A 23412-nucleotide genomic window follows, 5' to 3' on the forward strand; every position below is an offset into this window, starting at 1 on the left:
GACAAATTTATTTAAAATTTTTATTTCTTCTATATCTTTTAATATATTATGTTTAAAAAAAAACCCGAATTTTCATTGCAACATGCTTAATTTTGCCGACGTTTGAATATAAATTTTACTTTATTTTGAGGCGTTTATTATAATGTACAAGTCAATTAAGCATAAGAGTACAACTCAAACATGCATTATAAACCTAAAATATATTTACAAATTTAACCCTCTAATTATACTCAACTTTTGGAAATTTAATTAATAATTACTCTTCCACCCCCTTAAGTTTACCCATATATATTTATTTATATTTTCACTTTTACTTGTTTTTCTTTTATATATTGAATATAATAGATTTTAATAAATTTCAAACATACAGTCATGACGTGTTTGTTTTTGTCGACGTTTCGATGTATGATTTACCGAATATTGATGTGCATGTTATAAAACAAAATGATTTCGGGAAATTTAAAAAAATTGTATCAATTTTGGTGAGTTTTGAACTTTCGATCATTTTTTTTGTAAAATACTTTTTTGTTGTTTTGGGTCAACGATTGAGGACTTTGATAAGTCAAAACGTGTTCGAGTTATAACGGGTTATAGGCCAAATGAGTTTAGGTCATTATAAAATTTGTTTAAAATTTTGTTCAGGTCAAAACTGTCAATTTTGGTTATGGCTAAAACATGTTATGAGCATATCGAATTCGAGTCATCTTTAAAAATACTTTTGGTTTTGGCTTGCGTCAAAACAATTATATGCGAAATGAATTTGGGTCATTTATAAAAAATATCAATTTTCGCTCCGGATGCACAATAAATATACTATGTTAAATTAACTTGTTTATTGTCTGCTATGTTCTTATGAGAGGTATATGTTGTTTAACCATATAGTATTATTGTATTTTATGTTATCTCATTTAAAATGTTTTTGAGAGTTTAATTTATTTTTATATTTAGGTTTATTGAATTTTAATAATCCTTATTGACTAGCATTGGCCGATAATAATCCCTATTCATTTTATCACCATTGGCGTTCCCAAATTTCAAAAAGTTGGCCCCCAATGGTCCCCCGTTAAAAAGGTAACGTCGTTATACTTTCTTCCAAATTTCAAACTAATTTTTTAGGGTTTTTAATCGGAAGGATGATACGAATCGATTGATATAAAACTTAACTCGAAATGGTGATCCAAACGACTTGAGTTTTGCTTCAATTCGTTTGTTTGAACTTTCAATTAACAAAAATTATGTCGTTTGGATCATTGTTTCAAGTTAAGTTTTACATTAATCAATTTTATGCTCCTTCTTATCAAAAGCCCTAAAAAAAGTAGTTTGAAATTCGGGAAAAAAATATAACGCCGTTAAGTCATATTTAACGGGGGACCACCGGGGGGCAACTTTTTGAAATTTGGGACCGCTAGTGGTGATAAAAATAAATATGGATTATTATTGGTCAATACCAGTAAATATGTATTATTAAAATCCAATAAACCTGATTAAAGCCTCACTTAATTAGTATAGGAAAAAAAAGGTACATTTGATTATATGTTGAAAAAAGAACATGTTTTTTAAAATCATTTGTCAATATTGGTTTGCTATTTGTTATCTTTAAAATCTAACAGGGCATGGTTTTGGAGTGAAATGACATCAAATTTATTAAACCAATCGTGTAATGTTTGTTATAAACAAGAAATTTATGGTTAAAAAGGTAAATTTGTCGTTATGACGTTAAACTACCGGACCACGGGTATAAAACTAAATTGTTAGGATTCATATAATAATTGTAACTTACAAATAGCAACATTCACTTTTTTGAAAAAACTATATCTCAATTATATGTTTAAAATTTTGTAACTGCTAAAAATATGTTTAAACATATTGTCGTTTCCGCAGCATAGCGCGGGTTTACTACTAGTAAAATAATAAGAGAAATAGTCGATCTTGGTTGAGATCAAATATTATGTTCTTGGGCCTGATTTCCAACACATTTTATATAAACCTTATGTTTTTTTAATGAGATTGGATAAAAAGCACGGAAGTCACGGGGAGAACAATTGAAATTAGAGTTTATTTTTGTATTTTATATAAGTAATTTAACATTTTTTTTAAATAGTGGTTTTTAACTATAAAGCTAGTTGGATGTTTAATAGCTATTAAAAAAGATTATTTGGTTGTTTAATTAGTATAAAAAAAGTGAGAAAAATAAATTGGTATTAGTTTATAAAAATCCGATTGAGTTTCGTGATTAAATGAATTTGTACCTATTAAGAAAAGAGAAAATAAAAATTAATTCATTCTAGTTAAGCTGATAAACACAATTATTTTAAAAGGTTGGCTAGAGTTCAAAATCCCCACCAACAACAAAATAAATATTATTTTATGTGCTTAAAGTTTTATGTCACATAATAACTACGGTGGTTTTAATATACTTAAAGCGAAACGGGGGCCAAGGGATTGTTGATATTTTATGAACTTTTTTTTAACAATAATGTTTGGAACAAACTCAATATCCGAGTAAGTCTTTTTGAGACATGATGTTAATTTCTTTACTGATTTTGACACTCCAGCACCATCAATGAGAAAATTAACCACTATAAAAATAAAAAAACCCGTTGTTCATATTTTAAACCTGAGACCATAATAATCGAAAGCCTCAACCATATTAAACCCATGTGATATCATAAAACCAATTGCTGATATTTTATGAACCGGCCGTGTAGTAGGGGTTCAGATTAGATGGGTATGGGTTGTGGGCCACTAGGCCTACATCACAAAAGCCTACACCGGCATACCACATGTCTAAAGTCGTTGCCTCGTTGGTGCTTTCATTTTGCAATTAGGATAATGTGATTTTCATTATTATTATTCAAGATATTAAAATATATTAATGTATTTTGTTTGTTTTTTTATGTTTTGATTCTGGTTTTATAAAATTATGAATATACTACAATAGATGTAAGCAAGCATCATGGATGTATATATGTCACAAATATATACTTTGTAATTTAGTGGAGACCCGAATTTAATCCCTATTTGTGTCATTTTTATGGATTATTGCAATGTAGGATTTGAGTCAGGCCTTGCGAGGCCGGCAACTCTTGTGGAGGTGCAACGACTGTCAAGTGGCAGCCGACACCGACAGTATGGTTTTCCAGGGGAACACCCGAGCCAAACTCTGAAAATCAGCGTGGGCCCAGTTAAGACAACTAGTCTGGCCAGAGTGGACAGCGAGACTCTTTAAATTTAAAGAGTGCGGTGACCTAACACACAAGAAAGTCAGTGTTCCAAAAAAAAATGAATTTAAGAGTTACCATACTCATGTTTGGAACATCAAAACATTTGCAAGTGGACTAGAATATGACATAACTAATAATCGATCATTGTTTTCATTCCATTGGAGTTACCCGGGCTATAAGTAATGGAACAAAATGTCTCAATATAAGTAATGGAACAAAATCTCGTGTGCTATCATATATTCATATCGTGAAGTTCAATGAAGCTCGAAACTAAAACAACCCTTCTTACCATCGGTAATGAGGTTTGTCAAAATCAAGTTTACGAAGGAATTATACAACGATCGACTTTGGTAAAATCTTGACGGGTGGAGACCAGGCAACACATGGTGATTTCCTCTAATTTTACATGTTTGGGACTTGGGAATAGGATCCCTCCTGTGGAATAAGATTTTGGTGGTTGTTTAACATTGGACTCTACATGTAGCATGCCACTTTTAGTTCCATCCAGGCCCACAATATAAATTTCCATGGATTTCATTTTTAGGCCTTCATTGGACTCAGCTTGGAGTGGTTTAATCTTTGTGCGTGTGGGCCGTTTTTGAAAAATAGCACATTCCATTAATCCATTCTATTGTAAAGTTGATGTTTTTCATGTGGCAAAGTTGTGATTTTAAAGAGATTATTTACCATACCAGAAAATAATAGCATCCATTACTTTTATAACAAAGTTATTTATATCACACAACTCACAACTACTCATCTTACTCTTTTTTTAATTACTTCCTCTGGTTTCGAACTAAACATATAAATATAAACCTAAATTTGTCAGTTGATAATGAGAAATAACCATCCATAAACAATTAAGAGGACAACCATAAAAGTTTAGTTTTGAGTCACAATAATAATTATTAAAGCTGTACTAAATGAATAACTATTACCCATACTCATAAATGAATATACATCAGGTCAATCTAAGACAAGACACAGTTTTAGATGACCTCAATAGGACACAAAATAAGCACATAAATCAAATTAAGGCCATGTATAGTCAAAATTTTCAACATAGAGACGTTTTGCGGCACTTAGCGTCCCAATCGGTAATAAAGAGTTCTTAAAAAATGATGTAGAGGGAAAACTCTCAAGCAATAGTTACTCAATTGCTATAAACTGAATTAAAAATAAATAACTTTAATATCTGACATGTTGGAGTTTGTGGGAAAAGAACCTGATTTGTTGGATAATTTAAGGTACAGTGTTACTAACAAAACGCTCGAGGCCAAAACTTGGCTCAAAATTTTGAGGGGCGGTTGAAGAGGTAGGGTCCCGGACCCACCTGAAAATAATAGAAGCCTCAGCGAGAGGGCCCACACCTTCTGCGAAACATTGTTGTTTACCTAATAAACCCAACAATGAGAGAACATGATGCTGACGGAAGCCTCATATACACCACACATCACTTCTGACATTCTAGAAGGATTGACTTCAAAGATCATCCTAGATATGACACCATCAGTCAGCTACTTTATCCACCAACTTTCTTTGACCACGTGCAAGCTCACAGATTGGTGGATCCTCTGACAATGCAACTGACCTACTTCTTCTCTTCTCCCCTTCGACTATAAACACCACCCTAACACCAACGGTAAAAGGATTCTGACTCATACGCAAGTATTCACCAATACTTAGCTTTGATATATTATCAGCCACCTATACTGATTCTCCTGCCAGATGGTGATTACGAGAAGACCCTCATTCCCTTCTCGTAACGAGTTCACAATATTTCGTTTTGCAGGTTACTCCGCTCTGATCAACCTGATCATATACCATCTTCGTGGAAAGACTAACTTTGATCTAAGTGCTAGTTATATAAGCCAATGATTGAACTAGTGTTTCTTTAGTAATGTTAGGTTTGAGATGAGAAACGCTCCACCGAGTATCTAAGCTTAGATAAAACACTCAATCGGTTAACCCGAAACACAACTCATTCAATTTACTAAAGTTGGTTGTTGAAACTATTGAAAGTGAACCTACCACAAAAATATTAATTTAAAAATAATATATCAGAAAAACCAGGATCATGTTGGACCCAACATCCAAAGCAAACTCCAATCATCTTCCTGCAAACAATATTATTCTGCTTCACCAAATTTTATTTTTGTTTCAACCTCAAATTGATTCGCCTTAATCTATAGATCACCACCTAACCAATACCCATGGCTTCAGCCATCTTCAATCCATCATTAACACTACCCAATATTATTATTAATAATAAAAAACCCTCAATTTACGCCTCCCACGTTTCATGCTCCAAAACCCACATCGTTCGTTCGCTAACGTGCACACCTCAGTTAGGTTTTATTACGCCGTTTGCTAATTGGAACGGGCTCAGGACAAGCGGGTTTTCAGTTTCATTGCAGTCTTTGAAGTTAGGTATGCATTATTATTCAATTGGATTTAGCCTATTAAACCTAACATGTTGTGTACTTAGTGTTTATTGTGAACTTGTAATACTGAGAACTTGTATTATTGATTTTGAAGCTGAGCTGAACTGGTGTGCACGGTTCAGTTCGGTTTGGTTATTAGCCTAAACCGAAATGGAAGTCATCGGTTAATTAGCTTGGTTTATTCGGTTAGTTTGTCGGTTTTTGGTTAATAATCATTAATCAAAACCGAACTTGGACTTAAATTTTTGCTTAGAAGTTAGAAAGTAGAAATACATGAAATGGAGGTATAAAAGCTAGAAATATATGAAAATATGAATTGTTTGGTGATATAGCCGGATTCGAGATCGGCGGTCTCCTAAGATAGGGATCCGTTGAGTGGATAAATCTCCAAGAATCATAGATAAAAGAAGTACAATTCAATACTAATGTTCTGCTTTCTTACATTAATAATCAAGGCCTTTTTATAGGCAACAAAATAAACTAACTAAAGTAACTAACTAGAGGTTATCACCACTAAGCCACTACCTAAAAGAACATGCCTATAACAAAACAGTTAAAGTAAATAATGCCATAAAGATTGATGCATTAGCTAGCCCACTACTCCATATTATGCATGCATGGTGGATGAGGGTTAAAGTGGTTGGGCACGTATCATTTGGTTATGCAGTCGATATCGCCGATATATCGGTCCCTTGGTAAAATATCGGTCGGAATATCGGTACCGATAATATCGGCGATATTGACCGATATTCCGATATCAGTGTTTTAAGTCTTAATTATCAATTTTTAGTGTTCAATGTTAGTTTTTTAAGTCTTAATCTGTTGCTACTTGCTACCATTGTAGTGTTTTGCAAGTTGCAAAAGGTTAATTTGTTAATAGTAGAAGAGTATACTGAATTGTTAGTGTTAAATTTCTATATATATATATGAATTTTACATGATAGTTTAATTACCGATATCTCACCGCGATAACCGGTATCTCAGATATTGGCACTTGACCAATATCCGATATTTTTCCCCATTATCTGCTTAGTTGTTCGGTTTGGTTTGGTTAATTTTGGTTAACCGAGTGTCACACCCCATCTAGGTGGAACACGACTGTGACCAATTGATACCAGACAATCGCAGCGGATGCTTAAACTTAGAGTAAAACTGTAGTTTGTATGGTACAGAGGAAACGCCGATAACCGATTTTTCGGTTAATTTCGGCTTGGTTATTGCTCACCCCTAGCTGAAGTGTGAGATTTTTTTGACTTTTAAAGTCAAGTTTGATGTTTTTGAGGGTTTATTGATTGCAGAAAAGAGGAAGAAGTGTAAAGGGAAAGGTGTATATGCATCATTATTTGGAGTTGGGGCTCCGGAAGCTTTAGTGATTGGAGTGGTGGCTCTGTTGGTTTTTGGCCCTAAAGGTCTTGCTGAGGTGAGTTGACTAAAAGTCAACTTTGATATGTCTTTTTGACTAGGTTTATAATTCGTTAATTGTGTGCTTTTAAAGTGATTATTATTGGTAAACAGCCTTCATATGTTATTAAAGTGACTTATCATGATGAAGCTGATATTAAGCATTTGTAATTTTTGTTTTTTGATTTCCTTTTGTGCTGATGCGTATCATATTTAAATTGCAGGTTGCAAAAAATTTAGGAAAAACTTTGCGTGCGTTTCAACCAACAATCAGGGAACTTCAGGTGATGCATGCAGACACATGATTTTTATATCATAATTACAATGAATGTAAGAAACTATACTAAGTAAAAGTTCATAATTTATATAATGATAGGAAGTGTCAAGGGAATTTAAGAGTACACTTGAAAAGGAAATTGGTCTCGATGAGCTTCAGAATCAAGGAAGTTACACTTCCAACACAGTCAGACCGCCTCCCGACACCCTTCAGAATTCTCAGTTAACAGTACCACCGCCTGATGCCACCACCACCACCACCACTGAAGATTCTCAGGCCACCACAACAACTCCTGATGGCGGTTCGGAGGATTCCCAGGAAAGTTTAACAACCGCTGATGTCAGCGCGGAGGATTCCAAGGAAACGGTAACCACTGCTGATGTCAGTGCGGAGGGTTCTCAGGAAACGGTAACCACCGCTGATGTCAGTGCGGAGGGTTCCCAGGAACCAGTAACCACCACTGATGTCAGCTTAGAGGATTCCCGGGAAACAGCAGCGGTTCCGGCTGTCACCGTGGAGGATTCACAGTCTACAGAAGACACTAGTAAGTTTCTTTAAGTAACTTAAAATTTATAGTTCTTGGTATTAAAACCTTTTATTATATAAATTTTGCAATTTCGGCCCGTTTATGATAAACAGGTAAATTCATGTTATACATGTTTCTTGTGTCAAATGACTCGAACTATTGTCTTTAAAGGGTATAATGGTAATTTTAGAAAACTTACAGATCGTCTGATAATGAGGATCATAATCTCATATATGTAGTATTTGAAAAAAAGCACCAAGTTGCAATATGAGTATATGACCTTATCACATGAACTATTTGTGTAATTTTGGTTCGTTTATGGATAAGCATGTAAATTAGGTTGCATGTGTCTCTTGTGTCAAGTAACGTCTTTAAAGGATATAATGGTCATTTAAAAAAAACTTTAGCTATGAGGTTTTCATATGCAGTTTTTAAAAATAAAGGACCAAACTTGCAATATTGTTTTTAACACACGGATCATTTGTGTAATTTATGCCGTATTCAACAATGCTTATTAAACTCAGTTAATTGAACTCAACTCATTTTGACTTGTACTAAAACAAGCAGGACCTATGTTTGAGAAACACTATGTTTGATTTTTGGTTGTAATGTTGTTGATTGATAAGTTGGTTATCCAGCAAACGGGTCGGCTTCAAGCAAAGCATATTCAAGTGAAGATCTTTTAAAGATTACAGAAGAACAGCTGAAGGCAGTTGCTTCTCAACAGCAGAAAGATCAGCCTCCATCTCCTGACGGTGAGATCTGAAAGGAAATGACAGTTTTGATCAGATGACACGAAGACGGAGTTGAGTTTGTAGAACCGAGTCAACTCAGGAATTTTTAAGTTACGAGTTTATTTGATATTTAAAGAAACGGGCTAGGAACTTGTTAGGCTGTAAGGTTCCGTTTCATGTAATGGAACTACATGTTGTACACTTAGCCGCTTGTTATTGTCACCAACATACTTTTAGTCTAGTGGAACTGTTGTTCAATGAGCAGTCGAACCCGTCTGGTATGGGTTAAACCGGCCGGTTACATCCCACAAACTGGTGGCTCGCCAATCAAGTTTATTTGTTTTAACAATATTTGTCATATTTGGCGTCATAAGAAGAATTCGTGAAAATACTATAACATGGGGTTTTAAATACATGTGTCGGTGAATGTTACGATACAAAATGATAAGAATTAAAGAACAAAATATTGGAGAAGAAGAATAATCACACAGAGAAGTGGGAGATAAACTTGCAAGATCAATCGCTACTCTCATAGTCTCATTCCCGTAAACAATTTGCTTATTAACAATTAATACAGTTGACTAGCTACACTTTCAAGTTTCGACCTTCATACTATGTTATTATTACGGGGGTGTTTAGGATTCCTTATTTTAGCTCCTTATAGCTTATAACTTATGGGTTATAACTTATAAGGTGTTTGGGAAAATTAGGTTTTGTGAATGTATAAGGTATAAGCTACAACTTTATACCTTATAACTTATGCTTTAAACAAGTTATAAGGAGGAAAATAAGTAATCCCAAATACCCCCTACAACTAACTACGTCTACTATCCGACACCCTTACAGTCAACTGGTAGATGAGTTGATGAGATGATTCCCAATATATTTTTATAAATATTGGGAACTATAGGAACTATAATCGAACTGAACTGGCAGTTTGTAATTGTAATCGATTTGGAAACTTCTTCGTAGAAACCGGTTAAAACCAACCAAACCAAACAACATAAAAGTCGTTCCAGATTGAACCGATCATTTTCCTATCATAAACGAAAACCGAACCGGTTTTGACAACAGTCGAATTTGACTTATTTGACTAAAACACAACCGGGTTGGGCCCGATAACCAATTTATACACCTCTAATTGTATGTTAGACAAGTTGGGCTTTAACCGAAGCATATGAAAGCCCAATTACCAAACAATAGAAAAACTTAATAGACGGACAGTAACCAAAACCCTAATATTATAAAACCCCCAATTCCACCAGTCTTCAATCACACACCTACGGCCATAAACCCTAAAATTTCACCAATTCTATCCATCAGCTTCAACCAGCAACAATGAGACCACCAATGAGAGGAGGAGGTACTATACTTTATTATTATTATTATTATTGTTAATTTTATTCAATCTGTAACAACCAATTTTATTAATAATAATATTACTATTAATTTACAGGACATGGTGGCGGAGGTTTTAGCGGCGGCAGAGGAGGAGGAGGTCGAGGAAGAGGTGGATTTGGCGGTGGAAGGAGCGGCAGAAGAGGCGACGGTGAGATGACACGTGGCGGAGGGAGGAGCGGTGGCAGAGGCGGAGGCAGAGGCCGTGGTGGCGGACGTGGCGGTAGAGGCGGTGGAATGAAGGGAGGAAGTAAGGTAGTGGTGGAACCGCATAGACATGAAGGTGTGTTTATTGCTAAAGGTAAAGAGGATGCTCTGTGTACTAAGAATATGGTGCCTGGTGAAGCTGTTTATAATGAGAAGAGGATCTCTGTTCAGGTATTATAAGTTTATTGAAATAAGTTTGGTTTAAATCATTAAATGAGCTCGAGCCTAAAAATAAGTTTGTTTTAATAAACGTTTGAGTCAAACTTTCACTTATAGAGTTTTTATGTAATATGTTTATTATATCATTTTAAAATGGTTACTGTTATTTATAAAATTATTAAAAACAACATACATAAATAATGTATTGAAAATGTATACTAAAAGTTACTTTATTAGATTAAGAGGGTTTTTGGGATTACTTATTTTACATCCTTATAACTTATTAATAAGTTTCAAAAGTATAACTTATGGAACTTTACCTTTCACAATATAAGCAAATCCTAAGCACCCCTAACTAAGATAATTAAAAGTAATAAAAAAGCTTGATCTTGAGAAAGTTATTCATGGTTCACTCGTTGAACTTGAGCTTTAGAAATAGAGCTCGAAACAAGTGAAGCTCAAGCTTGAAAAACTGTTCACGAGTTTAACTTGAGCTTTAGCTATAGAGCTTGAAATGAGCTGAGCTAGAGCTTGACAAATTATTAACGAGTTGAATTTGAGGTTTAAATTTAAAAATTAGAGCTTGAAATGAGCCAATCTAGAGGTTGAAAAACTACTCACTAGTCAAACTTGAGCTTTAAAAATTAGAATTTAAACTAGCCAAGCTCGAGGTTGAAAAACTACTCACGAGTCAAATTTGAGCTTTTAAAAATATAGCTTGAAACAAGTTAAGCTCGAGCTTGAAAACTACTCATGAGTTGGATTCTAGCTTTAAAAATTAGAGCTTGAAATGATCCAAGCTTGAGCTTGAAAAACTTTAGCTTTAAGTTTACTGCTTGTTATGTGCCAAGCTTGTGCTTGTTAACTCAAGTTTGAGCTTTTAAAAATATAGATCGAAACAAGTTGAGCTCGAGCTTGAAAACTACTTATGATTCGAATTCCACCTTTAAAAAGTAGAGTTTGAAATGAGCCAAGCTCGAGGCTTTAAATTTACAGCTTGATATGAGCCAAGCTCGTGCATGTAAACTATTCACTATCTGAGCTTGACAAGCATGGGCTTGTCTTTGACTTGTTAACACTTCTAAATTGCTCCTACAGATTTGGTAATTTTATTTATCAATATAATGTTTTGTTATCAGAATGAGGATGGGACAAAGGTTGAGTACAGGGTGTGGAACCCATTTAGGTCAAAGCTTGCTGCTGCTGTTCTTGGTGGAGTTGATAACATTTGGATGGTAAATTCACCTTAAAAGCGATAAATTTGTTAAATAAAACTAAAATGATTGTGTTATTAATATTGGTTAATTATTTTGAGTAGAAACCTGGCTCAAAGGTGCTTTATTTAGGGGCTGCATCTGGTACCACTGTCTCTCATGTGTCTGATCTTGTTGGACCTGTAAGTAACTTATTGTGAATGATGATTTTGAGTAGAAACCTGGCTCAAAGGTGCTTTATTGTGACTTATTTGTGATCTTTTATGTTATTAGACTGGAGTTGTGTATGCTGTTGAGTTTTCACACAGAAGTGGAAGGGATTTAGTTAACATGGCTAAAAAGAGAACAAATGTTATCCCTATTATTGAGGATGCTAGACATCCAGCCAAGTACAGGATGCTTGTTGGTATGGTTGATGTTATCTTTTCTGATGTTGCTCAACCTGATCAGGTTTGCTTTCAACTTTTGAAAATATTTAGCATTGAATTTCAGTTTATTACTTACTTTGTCTGCCTTGAGTTACTCTAGTACATTTTTAAATTTGACAACTTTTTCCCTTGTTTTTTTATTTTTGTGTTTTATTTGTATTCTACCTAAATAGAACTTTAAAATCATTTTTTTTCTGTTTTTTGCACACCTTTTTGTTTCATAGTTTTTTTTTTTATTTTTTGAATTTTTTTCAACCGTCTAAAATTTTTTATGGCTTTTTTGTTCTATATTTATTATTATTATTATTTTTTATTTTGTATTGGTTTAATTAGTCACATATGATGAACTACTCGGATTCCCCTTCAGGACATCTTGGATGATGCAAAACCGAGTTTCTGATGTATGAATTGGCTTCCAGTTTTCACATGTTTCTTTATTAGTTTTTCTTGAAAGCTTTTTTTTATATATCAAGTCATAATTTTAACTTAGTGAATTTTGTTATGGCTTTTTTGTTCTATATTTGTTATTATTATTATTTGGTTTGTGTTGGTTTGGATTAGTCACATATGATGAATTACTCGGATTCCCCTTCAGGACATCTTGGATGATGCAAAACCGAGTTTCTGATGTATTTATTGGCTTCCAATTTTCTCGTGTTTCTTTCTTAGTTTTTCTTGAAAGTTTTTTATATACGTCAAGTCCTTTGTAGTATGTCATTTTAGTGATTTTTATACACTTGTTTATTATCTGTGTATGTGCAGGCAAGAATTTTAGCATTGAATGCATCTTATTTCTTGAAGACTGGAGGCTATTTTGTCATATCCATCAAGGTTTGTGAATCTCTTGGTTATTTTTTTATGATTCTGTAATGTTATTTGGGCATATAATGATTGTTACTCTGTATTGTTGTGTAGGCTAACTGCATCGACTCTACTGTTCCTGCTGAGGCTGTGTTTGCTTCTGAAGTGAAGAAGCTTCAAGCTGAGCAGTTCAAACCCATGGAGCAGGTGACACTTGAGCCTTTTGAGAGAGACCATGCGTGTGTCGTTGGAGCGTATCGCGTTCCAAAGAAACAAAAGGCCGGACAATAAGTTCTGCTGTTACTGTTCCGTGTCACTTATGAATGTTTTTTTTTTGGGTTTAGTTTTGTTTGTTATTTTGAGTGTTCATCAGTGTAATCCAATACAAACTTGTTAGTGGACCAGTTTATGGCTTAATTAATTTGCATTTGGATATGTATTTATCAGTCGTCTTCCAACGAAGCAGGCATCTTATCATTATGCTGCTGTGTGAATGATATATGTGATTTTGAAAAAATAACTACTCTTTATCTTTCTGTCTGGCTTTATGCCTCTCTTAAATCAGTTTTAGGTTGCGTGTCGTATCGGTCTGTTTACGTTATGTCGGTCTGTTTCATAGGTTTTTTTCGTGTTTTGTCTAAAAAACAGACTTAAAATCAAGAAAAGTGCAACCTAAGTAGCACAGACCGAAGGTTGGAACCGGGCAAAAAGGTTCTTAAATAGTTTGGTATTGGTGAAATTTTAGTGAGTTCGTTTGATATAGTTGTATGATGTTAAGACTTAGTTTACGGTGCTTATATTTACCGATAACTAAAAAATATGATAATTTATAATCATTTTATAGTATCCATCTTTTGTATTTTTTTATAAATGCAACATTTTATTTTGAACCAAACGCTCAAACCCTACAAATTGTGAACTGAAGAAGCACATTACACAGGTAATATAGGATCCTTGGCAAATTTTGAACCTTGCTAACAAAACACAAACGCAAAATAAGGTTAAAGCAGGAAAATAAAAATCCTCAAAATGAAAGAAACCCAAATTATATAAGACGGAGGCAACCAATAAAAGCACAGGTAAACCTATAACGGGCGAAAAACGAAAGGTCGTCGAAGGGTTACGTGGCTGCATGATGAACCGATCGGAAAGTTTATAAATGAATGACAAAGGGCGTGGAATTATAGAATATGAGGAAGCGTAGATCAAAACATGTGTGGGAAAGTAGATGGGTGTCCTTTAGGTGCAGAAGGGGCTTGTCAACACACAAAATAATTTTAATTTTGATGAATAGTAGGTTTTATGAGTAACAACGTATACTGCTTTTTGATGTATACATAATATAACTATCATTATAATCATGACAAAGAGTCGAAACTGAAATCGATCTCGATTGCCAGGGCCAATCGAGTTGTGAAACCTACAACTATCATCAATGTTAACATAGGCTAGGTTGTGGCCATGCCGGTGATGGCATTGATAGACGACATGAGTCGTGCTTATTAAAGGATTGCAAGAGTCGTTCTTCAATGATAGGGTAAAGCAACCGTCAACGATGCATTTGTAACCGGTAAACCCTTCAAGCCTAGAAAATAATATAACGGTGTCTTATGGAGAGAGAATGGAAAACATGAAATGACCCTTATGTGTATTATATTGTAACAATTAGAATAGATAATCATTATGTTTATGTTTTCGAATTATTAATAACATAAACATAATTTTCATTTTTAATTAACTCCTTGGATTAAATTAAATACTAAATTATATCAAAAAAATATTATTATTAACGTAAACAATTGCAAAAGAAAGGGCAAAACGGTAAAAGAGTAACCTGAATATGACCGTTGCAATTGAGTCTTTCTGTTTCCCCCCTTTATATACAAAGCAACTCACACAAATTTTATAATTATAAATCGTTACAAATCGTTTTCAATTTCAATCAAACACCAAGAAGAAGCTTATACAGTTTAAATCACAAAGCCGTTAATCAATCCATACAAACTGTTTGTCGGTATTATTCTTCCTTTAACCTCTAATTTCATTGCTGTATTGTTTGATTTTAATTCCCCTTTGTTTCAGTTTCTAGGGTTTTGCTCATATTATTCTTTGATTCATCGATTAAATCTGGTTTATGGTGTATGAATTTGGATTTAACGTCTATATATCGTTGTAGTTTTACTTCGATTTAACGGAAGTTGTAAAATTAAGATGCGTGATGGTTAGTTTCGAAACCCTAGTTTTGTTATTTGTTAGGGTTTTGATGTGATTTGTAACGGCAAGTTGTAATTTGAACGAATTGAATTCAGATCTTATTGTTTGTATGTTTGTTTGTTTAACTCGTGTTGGTCTTATTGGTTTATGATTTTGTTAGTGATGTGAAACCCTGGTTCTTGAAAAATAACTTTTTTTTTTGCTTTGGTAGACTGCTGTTAATCAAAACCAGTTGCAAGAAAATGGCAATGCATGCTAGCCGTTTGACTCAAGACCAGAATCTCAACGTGCACTTTGATGGTATGTTACACATATTTTGCATTTAACATTCTTGATAAATGATGATAATGATAATAATAATAATAATAATAATAATAATAATAATAATAATAATAATAATAATAACAATAACAACAACAATAGGGGTGTGCAACTGTGCATGGGTCGGGTTAGGCTAAGACCGAAATTTCTGTTTTTGAGTTTTTAAAAAGGGATGGTTTCAGTTTTCTTGGTTGGGTTTGGTTTGGTTTTGGCCTTTTCGGTTGTCATCTAGACCGATTTTTTTTTTTTTGCGTAAAATAATGAATTTGGATCTAAACTTTTTTGTTAGTTAATTATTTATTTGATCATTTATATTTGTGCTAATTCATTTGGGTTAAACTATATTTCTAGTTGCTATACTTTACTTTAAATTCAAAATAAAAAATAAAAATCTATAAGTTTGATTTGGTTCGGTTCTGTTTGTCGATTTTTCCAGAAACCAAATCGAAAGTTTGGTTTTTTACAAAATCATAAAAACGAATCGTCGGTTTTTTGTTTTGGTTCAGTTATATCAGTTTGGTTTTCTTGGTCTTTTTGGTTTCGGATTGGTTTTTTTGGTTTCATGCACACACCCCTAAAAGGATATATCTTGTGTTTGTTGTAATTGTATCTTGATTTCCATATGAAATTAACCATTGTTTATTACAGGGGTCAAGATCAATGGTTCCATTGCTCAAAAGAACAAAGGTCTTGGAGGAAGAAAAGCCTTAAACGACATATCGAACTCTGGGAAACCATCTGCACTGCAACCATCAAGGAAACACAACACCAAGAATGTGATTCCAATTGGGGAAGATCTTATTGTTTCCAAGAAGGCTGCTAATCCTGTTAGTGGCAGAAAAGCACTTGGTGACCTTACTAACTCGGTCAAACCGTCTGCTCAGAAACAGCAGCAGGGTTTGAAGAAAACGAGTCAACGAAAGCAGACGGTAACTTTTGCTGATGATGAAAAGTTTCCTTACTCTATTGCTGAAGAGGGTTTTCTGCATAATCATGATGAGTGTATCAAAGCACAGAAGAAATCAATGGATTTGAGTGAGTTCTTGAAGACCATTGGGTTAGATGAAGGTATACATATAATTTTTTTAATTAATCTTTTGACTCGTTTAATCGATGGTAACTTATTATTTTTATTATTCAATTGCAGATCCCTGTTTTCAATCTGTGTCTGCATGCAGCAAGCCACTAAAAAAATCAAAGGTGAGCTTTTGCTGGTCTTATTGTCAAATGGATTGAGCTTTTAATGCTAGTAACTTATTGTTTTTATTGTTTTCAATCTGTGTCTTATTGTTTTTATTATTAAAATTTCTCAATTTCCTTTAATTTGTGTTTGTTTCGGAATTAATTCTTGTGTAAAATGCAGGATGAAAATTTCATGATGAGCTATGAGATGGAGGAGATATCTGAGACAATAATGCAAGATTGGCCGCGTGCTGGGCTGGCTTCCCCGATTTGTGGAAGCCCTGTTTCTCCGAGGCTGTCCATGAGAGAGTATGATGATTTTCCTGCCTTTGTGTTGATCGAGTCACCAAATCGGTCAAAGTAGTGTGTGATTCTATGGTTCTTAATATCTGCAAAAACTATGTTCTAGTAGTTGGTTTAAGTAGTCAAACTATTGACTATTGTAGTTAAAAGATTAAAACCTTGTTTTGGATGATGTTTGGTGGAGACTAATTCAGTCAAGTCTTTTGTTTTTGCAAACTTCAAGTGCAATCAATGGTTGTTTTTGTTTTGTTTTTCTCTAGCTGTAAATCGTATTCACACGAAAAACCAACGGCATCAGCCAAGCAAAACCAACAAGACTTGCATCAAATAAAAAGTTACACCATTTAGACCAATCGATAGACTCAAAGTTCGATCTTTAGGATTTAAGTCCGGTATTAATATGTGCCCAAAAATGTTTCTCATTTCTAGCTTTCCCTATACTAAGGCTAAACTCGAGGCTAAAAAGTGGGACTTGGAACACCCGTCTAGTTAGTCCTCGTCCGAATTGTATAAATGTTTGCTTTGGGTCAACAGTGTTTGGCTTGAATTTTTTTTACCAAAGTTTTGAGTTTTTGGACTTTGAGATTGATATGAGGTTGTATGTTATTTTGTCCGACCAACTTGTAAGATACGAACATGTGAATTTTTAAAAATTTTAGTTGAAAGCGACGCTACACGTTGACGTGGACAATCTACGTCTCTATTTTTCAGGATTTTATTCTAGTATGAGACATATATCGTTTTTGGTTCACTAATCGTACAACAAGTCCATAATGATATGAGTCGAATTTTGAGCCACAAAATTGTTCTTCAAACAAAAATGAAATTAATTGTTCATAAGAACCCAATTCTTTTACCCTGCAAATGTCTTGTTGCGTAACTCAAGTTAAAAGTAATTTCACGCTTTGTTGCATTTGCTCACCCAATTTAACGGGAAAAGACATATGGGTGAACGACGGATCAATGATTTGAGACCTATATTAAAGAAATGATACTATACGTATTTTGGTGTAGCCTCAATCCTTAATACCTGATCAGTTGATTGCGCGCTATAGTTAAAAAGGCAGTTGCCTCACTTGATCGTTGTTGTAAGCCTTGAGCCTACCACCATTAAGCCCAATAATGCTACACTTTATACTTCTTTCAAGTTTCAGCCCAAGTCAATTCAAATGGTAAACAAGATCGGCTCGAGCTCGGTTTGTTTCGAGTTATTTTTCAAAAGCTCAAGTTCATCTCATGAATTGTTTTTTCAAGATTTTTCTTTATTAGTTTATTTATATGCTTTGTTTTTTGTTTTTATTTTGGAACGATAATTAATAAGTTTATTTATTTTATTTTTGTCTATAACAAGATTTGAATTATCACCATTTATACTGAACTACACTTTACTTGGATTAGTACCTTGATTATATGCGTTTGTGAACGTTGGTTAAACTCATTAGTCCTTGTAATTTGTTTCTTTTTTACAGCTAAATGTTATACATTATGGGGATTGAACCATTAACCTATTTCACTTAACCTTTGACCTCCTATTTCGTCCTTGTATGATACATAAAATATTGGGTGTTTTGTATTTTATTATTTTATAAAAGAGTAAACTGCAGTTTTCTAAATCTACGGTTTTAGTCCAATAATTTAAATTTACGATTTTCGTCACTGTGGTTTCATTTCACTTGCAATTAAACCCGAATTCACTAATCTCGTTAAGTATGTTCCTTAAACCCGTCAGTATGCCTCACACTTGATGGGCAATTTTGTCCTTTTTTCTCTCCAAATGTTTGAGTCCTAATCGCAAGCCCCTCACGTGAGGGGCTGAGGTGTATCTGAGGAAAAAAAGGACAAACCGCCCCTCACGTGAAAGACACTCTGATGAGTTTAACGACCAGACTTAACAAGATTAGTGAATTTGAGTTTAATTACAAGTGAAATAAAAACATGAACGAAAACCACAAATTTGAAACTATTAAACTAAAATCGCATAGTTAAACAAACCACGGGAACAAAAATCAAAGTTCACGCTTTATAAAAAAATTAGGTATGGGAAGTGAGTGGTACGGTACAAGTGTAGAAAGCAAGAAGGTGGTTTTAATGCGCATGACTTTGGCAGGTAGGAGCCAGCTGGAATCATGATAGAGAAGGTGCATACTAAAGAGATTAATTAGAAGAAGATAACATTAGAAAATGGAGCCAAAGGCATCTTTGACTTTCCCATTCACACAAACGCGTCTTTGACTTTTCCTTTTTTTAATATATTAAATTAATAATAATTGTTTCTAAATATTATTTTTTTTAAACGGCTTTAATACAACTTGTTTTTCTTTTTAACGGCCAACTAAGTAACACCGGCTACTTCGTACGCGGCCCTCATTGGCTAAAGGTAGCCCGAGCCAGCCACTAGTCCGGACGGACGGAGCCCCTAGCGGTCCACCTATTGAGGGATTCACCGGATAAAACCCGGCCCCCACGCCCGCCAAACGGCACGACAGCGAAGAGCAGTAAAACCGGGTGAGATCAGGACTCGAACCCTATAACTATAGCTTGATAATAGCGGACCTTTTACTTCTTGGGTTGGGTTTACATGGGTTTGAATTAGACATGTGTAAATCGGTTTTAAAGTCAAACTAGTTATAGTTAAAAGCCGATCCGGGTTAGTTAGCTGTCGGTCAATATTGGTTTGGGTATGGGTTTGAAACCGGCCAGGGACCCCAAAAAATGGCTTTTTTTCATATTGGGTTGGGTCCAAACCAGTTTGAGAGAACGGGACTACAACCCGGTATACGAAGTGGCTGTTGGTATACGTCCTGATCGGGTTGAACCAAACCGGTTTTTTTGGTGTGGTGGTCGGGTTATGAACCGGGAGACATGCCTAAACTGTTACTTTGCACAACTCACAAGGACCATCTGCGTACTTTATCTCTAAATGTTATATAATTTTTTAAACAAATTATTATTTTTATAAAAAACTAGTGTAAATAACTGTATGTTACAGTTTAGTCTCGTTCTTCTATTACTTTAAATAGTCACCAAAGCTCCAAGCTCTAAAGTTGCTTTGTGCTACGTGAAATGTTCTTTATCCTGGTCTAACTGGTAACCTCTCATCTGCGAACATACAATAAAAGTATAGATTAGCAATAAAACTCGATATTCATTATGTCCTTGATAAGTTAAACACAACTCAATAGAATGCCATGCTTGTTCATATAACTAAATGCTTAAACAGTCATTTGCTAGGGTGATATTTGTTATTTCATGTTGTTATGGATCCAAGCTAGAACGTTAGGTCAAAATCATATGTAGGACAACATTGATCATTATGTAACTCTTTCATTCTTCCTTATTAATACATATTCAATCATTCAAAACACTCATTGCTCAAATTACCTTTTCAAATTGATCATATTAATAACACTACCAAGCAAATTTAACCAATAATTGCGTGTCTCGCACACTCTTTGTTCAGATTAACTTTTTCAAGTTCGCGTTTTACTGCTATCAATTTCAACACACGCATAACTCATATTGTCAGAATTAAACACTTGTAACAAGTTATAAACATCATATGTATCATTTTTAAGCGACTCGTTGAATGAATCCAAGCTCCACCTCTAGCAATAAGTTTCAATATTTTGATAATTTTCAATGCACACAATCATATTTCTTGACGTCTTTAATACATCTTGTAGTTTCAGCTAATATAAAATTTGACATCTTATTTTCTATCTAACAAAACAGATGAATTTAGACTTTTAAATCGTCGACCAATTGTCCAACTTAAGTCACCACTCGATTCCAATTTAAGCTATAGTGACTTAAAAGTCTAGAGATGGCACCCAATGGTGGCTCAACTTATGTCACTTAAATACAAACTTTAAAATGTTGGAAGTTAGGAAGAAACTTCTCATAGTAAGTAATATAGTTGTGTGACACAAAACACTAGATATTAAGATGATAGAATACCCCACATGATCATGTAGAAAATTCATATGGTTGTATGCTAAGTTATCCTAAAGAAAATTCTTATTTCAACAAACAAGTGGCATGACTTTGTTCTACATTTACAAACTTTTAAAGTTTATATTGGGTGGACCTTAACAATTAACATGTTCGTAGTTATCAAATCACTTTTGCCATAACACCTAGGGTAACTTCTAACACAATACCATTATTTTATTTAGTGAACTTTAACTTCACTAGCTAAAAGTTCAATGCAACTTCTTCCCTTTGGAATTACTCAATGCATTTCATCTTATACTTTTTCTTTATTAATTGATATATTAAACCTAAAACATTTGTAACTTTACAGCTTATAACAATCTAACTTTTAGATCATTATTTGAAAATTTTCTACGTGAATAATTAAATGTTGTATAGGAAATTGACGATAACCCGTTACTTGCAAGCCCAAACCGATGAGTTACCACTTTTAAATTATACGAAGTAATATTAGATTTTAGCTATTAAATTAATAACCTTTTGGGAGGACAAGGTATCTTAACTCTTAACGGGAAACAAATCACGTTTGGAAAGTTGATAGGAGATGATGTTGTGAACGGGATAAGTCTTTCAACCTTTTATCTTTTTAGGTAAAAGAGACGAAACACCATACATTTCATACACATTCAAATGTTGCAAGATGAAATTGTAAACGTTAACCCGCGAGATGAAGGGAAAAGAAAGATAAAAAAGACAAGACAGGAATTTGTTTTTAAATGATATATTATTAAATTGCAAAACTAATATGTCAAGTTTCTTCTCTAGGAAAGTTATATGCTGCCGTATGTTGTCAAATATTGTGAGTTAAAATTTGACAAGCAATTGACAAATAAATTAGCAAATAATTAAGGAAATAAATAATCAACTTATTTAATGAAAGAAAAATATACCGTATACATAATAAACTTGAAATTTATTCGTGATTTTATACATGTTCCATTATTTCACCGATTCACATATGAATCGCTCAAGTAGGTTATTTGCTCATGGTTAATATGCTTACATGAACGATCTTAAAACACGTTACATTTAAAGTTAAATGACACTCAAGCTCGAATCAAAACCACCACATATGAAATCGGAATACATGAAGATTTGTTTGTGTTTATTTTAGAAAATAATAGCATTACTATTGTTTTTATTATATATATCTTCTATTGAAATAAATCTAGCTAAGAATGAAAAGTTATTTTCTTTTAAAGCAATGTATCATGGCCAAAAGTAGTAAATAATTTCTAATTTAGTTAAAAAAATTATAACCATATTAATAAGAAATAACCTTAATATTCGATCATACATGTAGATACCATATCTAGAATAGAGCCCATGTCGGATTCCCCGCTACTGGTTTGACACATTGAAATTGTTGAACTTAAGCACGGTTCACATTTATTCTTGTATAAAACATTAATTAAAATACGCTGATGTAACTTATTTATCTAAACGTATCAAATAAGTTGACAAATTAAAACAAACAGTAAACGTGTTGTAATCAAATTACAAACAAATTAAACGAGTTCAGATTAATCAGCTTCATCTCCATTAATTTTAATACAATCCAAACACGACTGTTTTATTATACGAGTGTATAACTCGTCAAGCGTAACTCAAATTCGCATAAAATTTGAATTATTACTTAAATCAAATTCGAATCATATTAAAATTACCATATATTGTAATTCAAAATTATATAAGGAAAAAGTTTAAAGTTTTTAAAAAAAGATTATAACCTAAATTGGATTACAAGCCAAAAATAGTGTGTAAAAATAATAAAAATATAACACAAGAATAGTTCTTTTCTTTTAGCATAATTTTCTCGATATATACATACACTATATATATATACAACGATACCTTCAGCACACCTTCGTCCGTCCATAAATACATCATCGATTTCTCCCTCATCATTATTATTATTATTACTCTCAACTTTTCTGGTTCTTATTCTAATCGCCGATTGAAGAAACTAAACGACGTCGTTCGATCGTCTGATTCTTCGCGTGTAATCGAAGCAAATTATTTGACCTAAAATCAGTATGAATTGTTTCGCTAGGGTTTGATCTGAGATCTGAGCTTACGGATCTGACGTGTTTATTAAATTGGACGTAATTGAAGATTGACTGAAGATTTTTGGATCGAATAGTGAAGATTGAACACAGGTAATTGAAGAGCGTACGAGTTTTTATAATATTATTAGTGTTGTTAGGTTAATTTTTCAATGATTCAAGAGGATTCATTCACGGCCGTCTGATTGATACTGATGCTGCATATAACAGAGATCAGATCTGATCCACATGTTAATTGATGAAGATTTGATGAACCGGAAACCCTAATTTTTGTGCCTTACGGTCTAAATCAGTAAATCTCATGGAACGCATAAGATTTATGTAATTCGACGTCGTTTTGACTTCGATTGGTGTTTTGAGGATCGGAATAAGGAAAACTCTACGTGTTTCGTGTTTCGGCTGAGTTTTTCGATCTGTAAAGAACTAATCGGAGGGTTGAAACCATACTTTTCGTCGTCTGTTAACTAAACATTGTTTTAATTAATTTGATCCGCCCTGCAAGGCTGCAAATAAGGTTTCT

The 23412-nt window shown here is 33.7% G+C and overlaps 4 protein-coding genes and 2 non-coding genes across 6 annotated transcripts in view; all 6 read left to right on the forward strand.

Moving 5' to 3' along the window:
- The window catches only part of LOC143562706 (uncharacterized), a 233863-nt gene that overhangs the window by 207705 nt on the left and 2746 nt on the right, over positions 1 to 23412 (forward strand). The gene's annotated exons all lie outside the window — the stretch shown is intronic.
- LOC143562704 (uncharacterized) lies at positions 5276 to 8832 on the forward strand. The gene is made up of 5 exons (XM_077050440.1): positions 5276 to 5654; positions 6967 to 7088; positions 7294 to 7353; positions 7446 to 7890; positions 8511 to 8832. The coding sequence occupies exons 1-5, from the start codon at positions 5438 to 5440 to the stop codon at positions 8636 to 8638; spliced, it is 972 nt and encodes a 323-aa protein (XP_076906555.1). The 5' UTR covers positions 5276 to 5437; the 3' UTR covers positions 8639 to 8832.
- LOC143562680 (rRNA 2'-O-methyltransferase fibrillarin 1-like) lies at positions 10090 to 13252 on the forward strand. Its single transcript, XM_077050422.1, has 6 exons — positions 10090 to 10382; positions 11510 to 11605; positions 11689 to 11766; positions 11858 to 12034; positions 12775 to 12843; positions 12928 to 13252. Exons 1-6 carry the CDS (start codon positions 10161 to 10163, stop codon positions 13102 to 13104), a joined length of 819 nt encoding a protein of 272 aa, XP_076906537.1. The 5' UTR covers positions 10090 to 10160; the 3' UTR covers positions 13105 to 13252.
- On the forward strand, positions 12346 to 12416 carry LOC143562717 (small nucleolar RNA snoR60). The gene has a single exon (XR_013140537.1). It is a non-coding gene; the product is annotated as a small nucleolar RNA snoR60 (small nucleolar RNA).
- On the forward strand, positions 12574 to 12644 carry LOC143562716 (small nucleolar RNA snoR60). Its single transcript, XR_013140536.1, has one exon. It is a non-coding gene; the product is annotated as a small nucleolar RNA snoR60 (small nucleolar RNA).
- Positions 15238 to 17038, forward strand: LOC143562681 (uncharacterized). The gene is made up of 4 exons (XM_077050424.1): positions 15238 to 15327; positions 15997 to 16416; positions 16496 to 16548; positions 16712 to 17038. Exons 1-4 carry the CDS (start codon positions 15270 to 15272, stop codon positions 16892 to 16894), a joined length of 714 nt encoding a protein of 237 aa, XP_076906539.1. The 5' UTR covers positions 15238 to 15269; the 3' UTR covers positions 16895 to 17038.

Source organism: Bidens hawaiensis, unplaced genomic scaffold (assembly GCF_021521415.1).
Source record: "Bidens hawaiensis isolate Kalapana, Puna unplaced genomic scaffold, B.hawaiensis_p1.1 tig00021047_1, whole genome shotgun sequence".
NCBI classification, from domain to species: Eukaryota; Viridiplantae; Streptophyta; class Magnoliopsida; order Asterales; family Asteraceae; genus Bidens; species Bidens hawaiensis.

Excerpts from the sequence above, each read along its gene's own strand:
- LOC143562704 (XM_077050440.1), top strand. The coding sequence starts at position 5,438 with ATGGCTTCAGCCATCTTCAATCCATCATTAACACTACCCAATATTATT. Across the intron at positions 5,655-6,966 it reads ATTGCAGTCTTTGAAGTTAG|AAAAGAGGAAGAAGTGTAAA; the intron begins GTATGCATTATT and ends TATTGATTGCAG. Across the intron at positions 7,089-7,293 it reads GCCCTAAAGGTCTTGCTGAG|GTTGCAAAAAATTTAGGAAA; the intron begins GTGAGTTGACTA and ends TTTAAATTGCAG.
- LOC143562680 (XM_077050422.1), top strand. The coding sequence starts at position 10,161 with ATGACACGTGGCGGAGGGAGGAGCGGTGGCAGAGGCGGAGGCAGAGGC. Across the intron at positions 12,035-12,774 it reads ATGTTGCTCAACCTGATCAG|GCAAGAATTTTAGCATTGAA; the intron begins GTTTGCTTTCAA and ends GTGTATGTGCAG. Across the intron at positions 12,844-12,927 it reads ATTTTGTCATATCCATCAAG|GCTAACTGCATCGACTCTAC; the intron begins GTTTGTGAATCT and ends ATTGTTGTGTAG.
- LOC143562681 (XM_077050424.1), top strand. The coding sequence starts at position 15,270 with ATGGCAATGCATGCTAGCCGTTTGACTCAAGACCAGAATCTCAACGTG. Across the intron at positions 15,328-15,996 it reads TCTCAACGTGCACTTTGATG|GGGTCAAGATCAATGGTTCC; the intron begins GTATGTTACACA and ends TGTTTATTACAG. Across the intron at positions 16,417-16,495 it reads GACCATTGGGTTAGATGAAG|ATCCCTGTTTTCAATCTGTG; the intron begins GTATACATATAA and ends ATTCAATTGCAG.